This window comes from Plutella xylostella, chromosome 30, assembly GCF_932276165.1.
Source record: "Plutella xylostella chromosome 30, ilPluXylo3.1, whole genome shotgun sequence".
NCBI lineage: Eukaryota > Metazoa > Arthropoda > Insecta > Lepidoptera > Plutellidae > Plutella > Plutella xylostella.
In genome coordinates this window covers 4,895,434-4,909,191 of record NC_064010.1, presented here as the reverse complement: position 1 = coordinate 4,909,191, position 13,758 = coordinate 4,895,434, and the positions used below count along the sequence as shown (strand labels likewise).

The 13,758-nt window shown below is 37.1% G+C and overlaps 1 protein-coding gene across 1 annotated transcript; it reads right to left on the bottom strand.

The window, feature by feature from the left end:
* Window positions 1–2,019: 2,019 nt before the first annotated feature.
* On the bottom strand, window positions 2,020–13,731 carry LOC105392471 (glucose-6-phosphate exchanger SLC37A2). The gene is made up of 14 exons (XM_038121445.2): window positions 13,292–13,731; window positions 11,200–11,369; window positions 10,666–10,746; window positions 10,211–10,344; window positions 9,526–9,658; window positions 8,755–8,900; window positions 8,270–8,335; window positions 7,840–7,887; window positions 6,600–6,795; window positions 6,013–6,161; window positions 5,019–5,142; window positions 4,145–4,222; window positions 3,655–3,766; window positions 2,020–2,495 (listed from the first exon to the last, which is right to left on the bottom strand). Exons 1-14 carry the CDS (start codon window positions 13,444–13,446, stop codon window positions 2,420–2,422), a joined length of 1,668 nt encoding a protein of 555 aa, XP_037977373.2. The 5' UTR covers window positions 13,447–13,731; the 3' UTR covers window positions 2,020–2,419.
* Window positions 13,732–13,758: the final 27 nt, after the last annotated feature.

Here is a 13,758-nt window from a genome sequence, read left to right as displayed (position 1 = left end):
AATCTAAAACCAAAAAATCTGCCTAGTCAAAGTCAAAGTATGGTTTTGGTGTGAGAATGGAGCGCGAATAGTTTAATCAGAAATCATTATACCTATTAGGGATTAGGATGATACATTTATCCTCATTACGTCTTTCAAAGGGTCACACGAAAAAAAAACTTAGTATAACAATTTCATTGCAGTTAAAACATTTTATGTAAATGCATTCAAACACAATGGAATGGACATTTAAATTAACTCATTATCTATCGTATAAAATCGGTCAATACACTAACGTCTCCAAAATGCTAATCACAGTTTAAAGTCGAAAACAAGTAACTAAAAGTGGCTATTTAAATGATGACTTGTGATTTAAATGTACCACTTTTATAATTTGCGTGTGAATTAGGCAGCTTACAATGTACTTTTTAGATCCCCAAAATTCATAGGCCATGTTTTATGTTTAGGGGAGGTTTACAAATGACTTTGTAACACGAGTTTCGACTCTTCTTGTCAATTACACGGGCAAGTCAGAAAGTCTAAAGGAGAATGGCAATTTCTCTATAGCGCCATGACCCAGAGCGGCCATTGATGAAACATACACTGATGTGTATTCCGTGACTACAGTATATACTGGTATTAATTTTATTATTATGAGGCATGGGAGAACGAAGATATAAGTGCCGAAAGATCAAGTCTTTCTACTGTAGTAGATGTTACCCTTGAGCTAAAAATAGTTTTTAAAAGTGTTCCCGTGGGAATTCCTGGATAAAAAGTATTCTATGTTACTTCGGGATAACGGGAACTTGAATAGAATGAAATAATTTTTGAAATTGATCTCTTTTTAAAAATAGGTTTCCGAGTGTGAAATGTGCAAAAATAATCTTGATATTATTTGCTGAAATAAAATCATGAAATACATTTTGTGATGCACTATGTATTGGGAATCTCATGATTTAGATTATAAAACTTGTTTGTGCGTGTACTATTCATCAAAAACTTATTTAACGAAAAAAAATATATTAATTAATTTACTTTTGAACCCTAATATCTCAAGAACCCCATGGTTTAGATTTTTTTAAATATTTTTCCCTGATAGTTGACATTTTTATCAATAACTTAAAATAGGTTTGGTTAGTGGCTGCTAACTTACGCAAAGCGGGTCAGGTTTCGCCATTCTTCTTTGCATATCATATATCACAAAGAAAATTTAATCGTTTTTTAAAGTGACATAAAACTAATTTGGGGGTAAGTATAATTTTAATCAAAATTTCAGAATGGGGAACAGGTCTGCTTATAAAATAACAAACTGGTAATTTTAACTAACAGGGCTAACTTAAGGCATTTTTTCTGTAGAATAATATTATTTGGGGATTAAAATGGTTGCTATTACTTCCTAACGCATGTAGGCATCCAGATATCAAAATTATTACGTTTCCTTTATCAAACTATTGAAAAATCAGCCCTAAATAAGGATAGTTTTTTGCTTAACCTAAAAAAACATAATCAGTATGTAAAGTACATCACATCAATATTATAAGTCCTTAAAATGCCGCCAGGCCATGCACAAATTAAGTCACACTTGCTTCATTATCCGAGGCTGCCCTATTTATCTATCGATCACAGATATTTTTAATTATTAATGGACAGTGCAATCCATGTGCCAAAAACTTTAATAGATGATTTTTTATGTTAAGCTCCAATTTCTCCATTGTCGGTTCAATCGTAACCAGGGAAGGTTGATCAATTATACGTCATCTCCATATTAAATTCTTGACAGATGTGTAAGTCAAGCAATAATCCCTGGTTATGCTCTAACCCACTATGGAGAAATTGGCACTCCCATCCTCACTCCCATCCCTTCCTCCTACAGTGCGACGTAATTTGTGAATGGCCCAATTGGAGCCTTTTTTTTCATTTTGACAAGTCAATCTACACCAAATATCCTTTGATCAAGTATGAATGTAATGTATGTAAAACAAAATACAGTACGTCCATCATACCAAAATAACTGGTCCAATTTTCATATTGTTTCTTTTCGTGCGGGTGATATATCGTAAATTCATTACGGATTCAATATTTATTCATATTTTGAAACACGCAGGTCCGTGACATTTTAGTGCACGAAAAAAAATATATGACTATTCCGTTTATATTTTATTTTACATAAATTACATTCATTCTTGATCTTGTAGTAACAGGAAATAAGATTACTGCTTCACAATATTTTGGTAAAGGTTATCTGTTGGATATAATTTATTCTGACAATCCCTAAAATTATTTTAGACAGTTGCAGTATAATTCATATCCCACAGGTAACTTAAAAAATAGTAACTATTTAACCAGGGCAACATTACAGTGTGTTGACCCTTCGTTATTACGAATGTAAAATATGTCGTTATAAAACTCACAATTTGTCTATATTTATTTAATTTAAATTTCATTCTATCCGCACTCCTCGGCCTAACAGTATTCTTCTGTCTTGTCTGTATTTTATAATCTCCGATTTTACTATTCTGTAAAGAAAATAAAAATAGTCAGATATATATATAAGTAGTTACTAAAGCTAACCAAGCTTAATTTATTACGTTGTTGTTTTTATATGTTTTCTGTTCTTAAAAGGTTTTTTAACGGTTACAAGTCAATGAGTCTTTGAATTCCTGTTTTGGCATAAATACCCTGTTAATCTTTATTATCACTCTAAGAGGGGTCACGTTTCTTAGCCCCTTAGACTGTTCTATCATAGTTTTCATAAACTATAACTTTGTAAAATATAGCAAGAACCCTTTGACAGCTGTGTAATAAATACATTTTATCTGTCATTTGTTGGTTTTCTAGGGAAAGTTACCATTATTCCCCAGGCGCAAGCATCTGTCAATCAAACGTCATAGGACTCTGGCTATATTGTATGCTAGCACCACCCTTGGCTATTCTTATTTGTATTTGATATTTGCTGTATTTGCCAAATTCCAAAAATGAAGCCGAATCCGGCAATAATTTTAATAACAGTTTTGGCAAATAAAGGGTTTTTCAATAAGGGCGGGTAGATTTTGAAACGAAATTAAACAAGCTGCGTATGAGGTATCAACAATTTTTTTATTTATTTAAAAGGCCCATATATGCCATTAAGTATGGAAGATGATATCATTCAAATGCCCGCCTCGGCTTCTCACAGTGGCACGGATCCGAGTGGTCCAATTTTCAATGACTTTTCCGCATAGATCGACTGCCTCGGGTTCTGCTGTACACTTTGACGGACCGCCGCGATGTTCTCGGCTGATCGTGTGTTTCTTGAACGTACAGGTGTGGGTTGATCGATTAACGAACCGGTTGTTTCAAATTTGGCCAACAAACGCTGAAGAGTCGACTGTGAAGGGCCACCACGTCTACCGTAAAATGGGCGCAATGCACGCAACGTTTGCACTAACACTTATTTTGATAATAAAGTTTTATCATTTGTACGCGCTGTTCAATCGTGTAACCTGCCATGGTGATTTGGCATAATCAACTGAATCATAAGCAAAAGATTTGACAATTGTCACCAAAACAAAATGGCCGCCACGGGCCGCCAAAATCTACCCGCGCCAATTGAAAAACCCTTTACAAATAGCCAAGTGGGGTGGTAGCATAACAAAGTATAAAAGTAAATCCACATATTTGGCCAAATACACTTACCGTAGCAGCAAGAACAAAGCCATGAAGTTGCAAGCTATCAAGAAGTAGAAGACACTGGACCAGCCCAGCGAACTGGACACGACACCCGCCAGCATCGGCCCGATCGCCGCTCCTGAATGAATAATGAATGAATATGTGAGTGTATGAAAGGACGAGTGTAATATGTGTTAAATAAAATTTAGAGTAGTTACTTATCTGTTGAGGTGCTTGTGATTAGGTAAGTTTGGAACGTTTCACAATTTTTCTTGAATATTCTTAGGATTGGTGTTAGGTTTTATAGGTATGAAGTTAGTTATTTTTTTTTGTATACGATTTCATTATACTGTATCTCTTCGACATGTTTTTAGCATTTACTTCTTGTTATAACGAATAAACATTGTAAAATATCAGATTCTTGACTTGGCATGAGTTAAAACACAAAACATAAAAGGTATAGACAATTTTCAACATTTTGTGTATGAGTGTAATAAATGTACGAATAGATTCTCACCGACGCTGCCAGTTCCGTCTATAATCGCCGTCACAGTGGCCAGAGCTTGCGAGTTACCAGCCAGACTGCTGTGAGTGCCTGTTCAAGAAACATTACAACGTTTAGGGTGAGATTTTATGAGTGACAGGAAAGAAGACAGGCAAATGTAACTTGAAATTGCTTTGTGCTAATTTTGTAACTAATACTGGAGTGTGTTGTAGGGGTTCAAAACACTGTCATTTATTAATAAACACAAACACCTAGTAAGTAGGTAAATACTAAGGGTTGGTAGCATAAGGGTTATTTATATCCAGGGTGGAATATTATCAGTGATTCTTTGAACCATAATGTCCCAATCATACTTGGAACACCTTTCGTTATGGGATCAGCTACGAAATCGCGAAAAAAATATGTAAATTCACAGTTGGTCCCATAGCAAAATTTGCTTACTATGCCGGGTACAGTACAGTACAGTAGTGGTTAGTGACCCTGACTACTGAGCCGAAGGTCCCGGGTTCGATTCCCGGCTGGGGCAGATATTTGTTTAAACACAGATATTTGTTCTCAGGTCTTGGATGTGCCCGTAAAATGGCAATAGGCCCGCCCCCTATTACATTGGGACTAACATAACACTCTGGCGAAAAGTGGGTGCAGCAATGCACCTCTGCCTACCCCGCAAGGGAGTACATTAGTACAAGGCGTGAGTGCGTGTGTATGTCGGGTACATTAACCTGACAACAGGAATTCTATTCTCAGAGGGGGAAAAGTTCCTGTACGTGGCTCTCTCGAGCGGAAACTTTGTAAACTTAGTAAACTGGAGCAGCAAGCCTGGGTGTTGCAAAGTCACTCATAACGTTCAACCCTGGTGAGAAGATTCCTTATGTTTAAAACGTACCCAACTCAGCACTAACGGCAGTGGTGATGAGCGCGTAGGGTCCGTTCACGAGCAGCCCCGACAGGATCAGCAGACACAGGTTCGCACCGTACGACGTGGCTCCCCACGTGAGGTAGGCTAGTAACTGCGGGTGGGGATATACAGGGTGTTGTTATATTAAATGATATACATTGTTTCGTGGAAGCAGTTGAAAATGGGCGAAAATTGGTTAAGGCAAATGCGAGATCATCGCGAATAAACACACAGTACACAAATTGAGAATGTATTTTTAAATTCATTCAATTATTGCACAATAATAAATATGTACATAGGCGAACTTAATGCTGTAGCATTCTCTTCCAGCTAACCTTGGGTGTTGTGGAGAAAGTGATAGGTAGTGCGATAGACTGAGAGGCAAAAGATAATTTGTTAAAATACCTTTAAACATATGTATTTTTTGAATACGGCTATAATCCCTATATATTTTTATGAATGATTATGAATCCATTATCATTTAAATTGAAACAGCTTTTTATCTTCTGTCGGTGTTACTATTTATAACTCAAGAACAACTGAACCAATTTGTCTGAAAATTGTTATGGAGATAGCTACGAACCAGGGGAAAGACATAATATACTTTTTATCCCGAAATTCCCACGAGAAAACTTTTTAAGGCGAAGCGGAGCAAGAGCGAGTATCATCATCATCATCATCACCTATAGCAGTCCACTGCTGGACGTAGGCTCTCCCAAAGCACGCCACTGGATGCGATCTTGAGCTTTCCAAGAGCGAGTATCCTAATCCTAACTAATATTATAAATGCGAAAGTAACTGTGTCTGTCTGTCTGTTACTCTTTCACGCCAAAAGATTTGAATGAAATTTGGTATACATATGGTCTAGACCCTGAGAAAGAACATAGGCTACTTTTTAGCCCGAAATTCCTACGAGAAAACTTTTTAAGGCGAAGCTCGCAAGCAACCGCTAGTATAAATTAATAAAAAAAACCCAACTCACAGCCGGAGCACACAGAGTATAAAACCCAGCACACACGAGCGCGGGACAGCCGCTACAATCAGCCAGTAGCCCGGCCAGTATCGCGCCACACACGCCGCCCACGTCGAACACCGTGCTGAGGTCACCCGACTGCTTCGGTGTGAGGTGGGCTGTGGAGGGTGAGTGTGGTGTTTGAGGGGATGGATTTTGGGGTGGGTGTGGTGTTCGTTGGTATACATTTTATTGTTCTTCTAGCACTGTTATAGCACCAATTATGCTGGATTAATTCAATCTATGCCACCATAAAAGGCAATTGGAACTCAATAGTATCACTTTTAGAGATAGCTCCGTTTTCTTTTTGTCATTAATTGCATACATTAAACCAGCTAGATGCGCTACTTTGTAGTGTTTGTACACAAACAACCTACCATCCTAGCATAAAAATACCCAATTAAAGCATAATAATGTAGCTATAAACTTCTGTACCTTGTCAAACTCACAATTTGTCTATTAAATCATTAATTATAACTAACATTGACTGCATATTGCCCATGATATATATACTTATTAATAAAGTGCAGAAGAAATAAAATCTCAAAACAACTCACCACTACTATTAATATAATTCGGCAGCCAATACAGGAACGTATAGCTGACTAGCTTCGCGAAAAAGAGCGAGAGAGAGAACTCCATCACGCCGGGTATGGCCAGCGCGCGAGTGAGCGAGACGGCAGATGTGCCGAGCGAGCCCGAGGATGACCGACGGGAGAGGAGCGAGGTTTGCTCGTCCGCGTCTTGGATGTTCTGTGGGTGGGTACATGGCGTTAGTGGGGTGAAAAAAGGGGGGTAGGGGTAAAATGTAGATAAACGTAGGTTTCCTATCCACCTTTAATAGTATTCCTCTTAAGTTGATTCTGTCTTTATCTTTTTTCTTTATGGCAATAAATGTTTTTTCTTTCTTTCATTCAATGTTTATTATAGCAGTGACTAATAAAGTAGAAAAGATCTATAAGTAAAGTCCCAAGACGGTATGTTGATAATAATTTCTTAGCGAGGGCGCTAATAGTTTGAAAGACATAATACACTGCCGGGCAGTGAAAAAGTTCCACACACAAAATTCCGACAGCAAACAACCCCAATTTTTTCAAAGAATTAATTTAAAATTGGAACAAAATATTACCTATTTTAGTTGGTACTATCCCAATGCTCTGTTAAATGTACTTCAATGTTGCAGAAGACGGCATGAAGCTAGCCTTTTCCGTTTAGAAGTAATTTGGTGTTTTTCTCAGTGGAACCTCTTCATTGCCCGTGAGTGTAAGTAGGGCTGATTTTTCAATGGTCAGATACCTAAGTGTTATCTGAAGAATAAAATTGTCGCTGTCATTGTCTAATACAAACATTCAGATGTGACAGCAACAATGTTATTCCTCAGATAACACTTATCTGACCATTGAAAAATCAGCCCTTAGATGGAAAAAAGTGAATTTACTTAACTCTTTTAACTATGGAGCAGTTTCTCTGTAACCCAAATATTTTAATTCTACAACACATACTTATATTGGTAATAGTATAATAGTAATGGTAAACTTCGAAGAACCGATGACCGATGGGGTAAACGTGTTCTGGAGTGGAGGCCGCGACTAGGCAAACGTAGTGTGGGACGCCCTCCGGCTAGATGGGGCGACGACTTGCGAAAGGTGGCTGGTTATGATTGGATGCGGAAAGCCAAAGATCGCATCCAGTGCCGTGCTTTGGGAGAGGCCTATGTCCAGTAGTGGACTGCTATAGATGATGATGATGATGATGAATGGTAAACTTGTACTATTTGTGCTCTTTGTGATAGCTTACCTGAGCTGGACTGTTCGCGGAGTGCCGGTTCGGTCGCAAGCTGGCCGCCTGAAATAGCATGCTGTTAGTAATTTTCTAAACAAATTCAGACTTTTTTGAATAGACTTAGATGGATTTTATGATAGATGGATTGCATGCTTTAGGTTGTCTCAAACAAAAACTATTAACTCTTTATACATGCTGCAATAATATTTCCTTTTTGATACATCATCATAAGGCTGTACGCTTTTTAAACCTTGCCTAAAGTAGCGTAAACATTAAAAAATATATATTCATGAGGTGTTAACTCCCCAGTTAATATCCTCACAAACGAATGTAAGTGTGCTAAAATAAATTCATTACATGATTGACCCACAATGCAGTATATTTAGGCGTGAATGTTTATGTTATAGATGTGATATGTGTGACTCATCGTGTATAAGTGACTCACTTGGTCTCCCACTATGACTTGGGAGGGTTCGTCCTCTTCTATGGACCTTCTAGTAGTTCTGCTTTGCTGTAAGATAAAAATTTACACTACGGTGAAGATGATATGAACAAATAAATTATTTTATCGAGACGATTTCAAGATTCAATCGTTCTATTGACAAATGAATTGATGAAAAAAGCAATGAGCTAGTTAATTCTAGCTAACTACTAGACTTCACTTCATAATAAATTAACAAATCACGACTACAAGAAAATTCAGAATACTTTTTAACCTCATTACAAAGTTATAATTAACAAACTTCTCCCCCAATACACAGCTTGGCAAGAAGGAGTAGTAATCAATAGGGATAATTAATTAATACTTAAATTAATTAATGGATTGAGTAGGACTACCAGCCCACAAAATAAACACCAACAATTAATTAACTAAAACAATTTCTACACTAATTTGATAGGTTTGTAATAGAGTTCTATATCCACACTCACCTCAGGGCCTATATCCAGCCCAACCAGCTTAGGCTCCGGCACCAGAAACAGGAACACGACTCCGCCCATCACACCCATCACCAGACCCGGGTAGATGAACGAGAGTGCCCAGTCTGATTCCACGTATTCTGCCGCTATTACTGTACCTGGAAGATGGGATGGTTGGGGTCAGAAATCTTATTAAGTAAGCATGGATGTTTTTACACTTTCACGAGAAAAAGGGAGAAAAATGGATACCAATTTTTATAAAAATTAGTTTCTAGGGAGCAGATATCGTGGCTGCTTTTATCCCGGATTTTCCTCCAAAAACAAGAAAACCTTTTATGAAGATAGAAAGCTCGCGGGAGCAGCTAATAAATGAATAGGTGTCGTATTCGAACAGCGGATATACTGAGTTTAAAATAGAAGGGCTAGTACGGGTCGCATTTAAGACGTGACAAGAGTTTTGCATCGCGCTCACTCACATCGCGCAGCTTCAAGAGCGAGCGAGACGGAGAACTCTTGTCACGTCTTAATAGCGCACCGTGCTACAGGGCCAGGTTATGGTATAATAAATTGTACCTACATGTAAGTAGCAAAATAGGCTGCTATTTGCACTAGTGGTGTGCTGGTTGGGACTTACATTGCTCAAACCAGTGTGCAAGATCCATATGCCGAATATCACTCCATTCTTTGCTTTTGAATTTAAGTAACAATTTTTCCCACTGCCAAGCAAAGGCTTCCCCCCTTTTTCTTATACCCCTTTTCCCCCTTATATAATAGAGTACTCACCTAATATATTGCCCAATGAAGTGTGCGAGTTCCATATGCCGAAGATGAGTCCCTTCTTGGAGTTGCCGAACCACTTGCCGACCGTCGCCACCGTGCCCGGCCAGCCCGTCGTCTGCGCTATGCCGGCGCCCGCCTGGGGGGGTAAGAAGGGTTGTCTGGTAGATATTGTGATAACGGATATGGACGCGGTTATTCAATTCAGGGTGTTGCTGAAAGTGTTATAGTAAGCAGAAAAAGGATGACTCATGGAGTCATCCTGAATCACTTTTCTTCAGGATTACCCTCCTTTTTTTGGCTTACTATACAGTTTTTGCAACATTCTTTATAAAGATACATGTATTATGCATGACGTGAGTATTTAGGTAAACTCTCGGGTTCTTGTTGTTATCTATCTCTGCTTTTCCTATTTACTCCATTAATTTCCAATATTTTGGTTTCAAAAGAGTAAAGTTTAATATTGTATTGATATTATTTTAACTATATGATGTTTTAACATTATAAGCCATCGCTACATCGCTACGTCTTCGGCCTTCCAGATTTAGCTATGTTATGTCCGATTATTGTTGCACCAATTCATAAAGTAAATGAGTAAAACCACATTTAAGCCAACTTTTCCACACTTACAAATAATTAATGTAGGTACCTATTTATAATAACGAGAATTGAATAGCTAAACAAACCTCACCTGAACAAACAGATAGTAAGTAATGTGGTGTATGTTGTAGGTCTTGGCGAGGCCGAACAGGTAGCAGAATATACCAGAGATCAGCATGCCGAATGACAGGTAGTAGCGGAGGTCCACTCGCTCTGCTACCATGCCTGAAATAGTGGAAGATATTTTTGGTAGATGTTTTAGCCTAAAAAGGGGGGTGTCATAAGTTTCAGCCAATCATACTTACTTCAGTTTCATGAAATCACGTAAAATTCACCTGCCAGTGCCGCATCAAAACAAGTAACCATTTTGCAATTAATTTTGTTACATGCCTTGATAGGCGTGTTAGAGCATTGAAGCCCCGTTATTCGTTTAACAAAAGTGGTTCAAAATGTAACCCGTCCCCACAGTCATCCCAATTCGGCTTACTATTTTTGGAACACCATGTATAGGATGTATGGGGGAAACTAAGTAACGAGAATATTTACCTGACACAAACATGGCTCCGGCATAAGAGAACAGAAACGCGGAGTCCATCGCCCCGAGCAGCGTGTTGGCGTCGGTCGTGTCTGAAATAAACACGTCATTTCATTTAATTACCAGCCACCATACTATCCATTGGCTGTTAGCTGAGTGAAATACACTAATACTTAATCATTAGCCGATGGAATCGTTAGGAGAAGCTAGAGAGGTCCAACAGTGGACTATATGTAGAAGGCTGAGAGAGAGAGAGAGCCCATGGAATAATTTGAACCGCAAATACATGGTTGGTGGCAACATTTTGGTGCTTGGGGTAATGCGCATCCAACCACTTCTGGCTAGCCGGTTATGTATACCTGTCATATTATCACACATAAGTGGTATAAACTTAAATTAATGTTTCCATATATAATTTTTTTTTATGGCAAATTTTATAGTTTCTGCTGGGACACGGGTCTCTTTTCAATGAAGGAAGGGTGTAGGTCTAGTAATTTTACTAAAATTTGAAACTTTGCCTTCAGAATCATCATCAAAACACTTACTAAACGGCGCCCAATTACACCACTCATCGTCCTTCGGATCGGTTCCTGCTGGGGGCTCCAGAGCGCTACAGTTCTGATGCAGAACCGCCTTCACCACGGAGATGGGCTTGCGGGTGAGGTGGTACGTCATGTACGTGAAGTATGTCAGGACTAGCACGGAGATCTGGTAGCTGGAATGTGAAACGTGTGGTTGTGGATTTGGGTAAAAATGTGTAATAATGGGATTCTTTTTGGTAAGGTCATTTAGTTTATGTAATTAGAAGAGGTTTCTTTTCAAAATAGAATGTAAAACTTGAATATAAACCAATACCTACAGTTTTGGGCAGAGCTAAGCTAACTAACATAAAAAGTAATGTATGCTCTGGCATTTTTCATATCTTTCTCCTCTAGGTAAGTAAATGAAAAGAAACATTAAAACCATAAAACCCACACGCCATTACTACGCACGCATTAGTAGGTCGATTTACTCATATTACATCCCCATGCACCCCATAGAGGTGATACAAAAAGGCCATAAGTGATAATTTCGGCTTCATAACCCTGCTTTCTGCTCCTTGAACTTTCTGCAAGTTGACTGGTAAATAATGCTTTTAGCATAAGTTGACCTGATTGTACATGTACTCTTCATAAATTGTGCAACAAAAAGTACTAATAAACAAAAAAACGATGTAAATTATTTACTTTGTAAGTATGTAAATTATTTACTTTACTTCTCTCCTCTTATCCTGCTATCTCTTACACATGTTATCTAATTTAACAGCATATCATATGGTATTAGCATTATTGTATTAAATGTGGTAATTTTGATAGCAATGCAGATTGCCTTATCTTAATACAACGGAAATAATGTTAGTTTAGGTATTTTTTCCAGCTACTATACTGTTTAATTAAACATTTCTTTCAGCCTAAATATATTTTAAACAACTTTTACTAAGAAAAGCTATGTGGTAAACCTCTATCTAGCTTTTGTGTTAGTCACTGATACAATAGTAAGACCCCATAGGTATTTCACACATAATGGCCCACCTTAGAGGCTAAATGCAGAAAATCAGCTATAGACCATTTAGAATAATTTTATTGTAATGGAGCATTTAGAAATGTTTTGAAAACCTAACAGCATGGTAGCAAAAATGTGCAGCTTTAAAAGTGTTCACCATTATTTTTAAGCATAACGTAATAAAATCATAAATAACATCATTGGTAATTGGTAATGAATGTTTGTTATTTAAAACAACTTAATTAGTTAACTACTTTTTGCCCATATTTTGTAAGTACCTATCTATTATTCTGCTAATGAATTAAGGGTTAACCTTATATGAACTTAAAGAGAATCTGTTTCTTTTCAACATAGTTAGATCAAGCCTAATTATGAGGATGAGGACAGAGTGTTGTTGCTCCTTGGGAAAGGCTAGGCTTCATACAGAGGATGACAATATAAATGGTTGTTTCTGAAAAAAAACTTCAACAGATTTTTTAATTTCAAATAACAATCAGTACATAAATAGCTATGATGTTTAACCTGTAATTCTGAAATTATCATTAGACTAAGATTTGTGCATGTGTCATACAACTCATACATAAATCACTTAAGTACATTTACATTTTTATTCTGAAATATGTTAACCATTGTGTAAGTTATATTGTATTGTTTAACATTCCACAAATACTGAAGAGTTCCACTATTCTGTGTGCTAACCTTGAGAAGACACCATCAACTTTACAGCTCCAGACTTATGCATACATTTATCTAGTAATATTACATATGAAATAGTAACATAATATATTTCCTTGGTCATAATTATTATTTTTATTTTACAGTCAAATTAGCTCCATCATGAATTAGTTTAAAATTTCCAAAAACAAAAGTGTTTAAATGAAAAATTGTATGATTATCTTTCTAAAACACTTTAACCAGGGACAGCCTGTATAAAAGTTAATGAGTTGCTTATTATTTTATAAAATTAATACTTAGATATTGGTAGGTAAGTACTCAAATTACAAGATATTCTGACTCATTAAGCTCAGACTAATTTTATGCTTCGTTAGGCGGTTAACCTTGTGTTCTATGTACAAAAAAGGAATCGTGACTTACCATCTTAATCTATTGAAACGTAATCGCGGACAAAAGTATGAAGACAATCTCTGTAAGGTTTGAATGCCGATAGGCGCATCCCGGCTCACATTCGTCATTTTCGAAGGCTTCTTCTTGGAGTTAACTTTAGAAATATCTCCACGAGCACCCCTCATTCATTACCACACGCGTAGATAAATAACACATGTATTGTTTTCATCGGAAGAAGTCTTTGTTTATGTTCGTAAACTAACACGATTTTAAGTCGGTTTTTTACGTGATTTTCTGTTGCTATATGTTCACTATCGTTTTCAAATGAAACACGGTTAAGCAGTCTTCAATTAGGCTATACACAAGTATTTTTAAAACGATTTGATTAAGAAATAAACAATAAAATTTAAAGTAAAGTCCACGAAACTTTTTCTGACACGTCCCACTTTTGAAGTGTCAAAGTGGTGTCAAATAACGATGTCAATGTCAAAATCCTC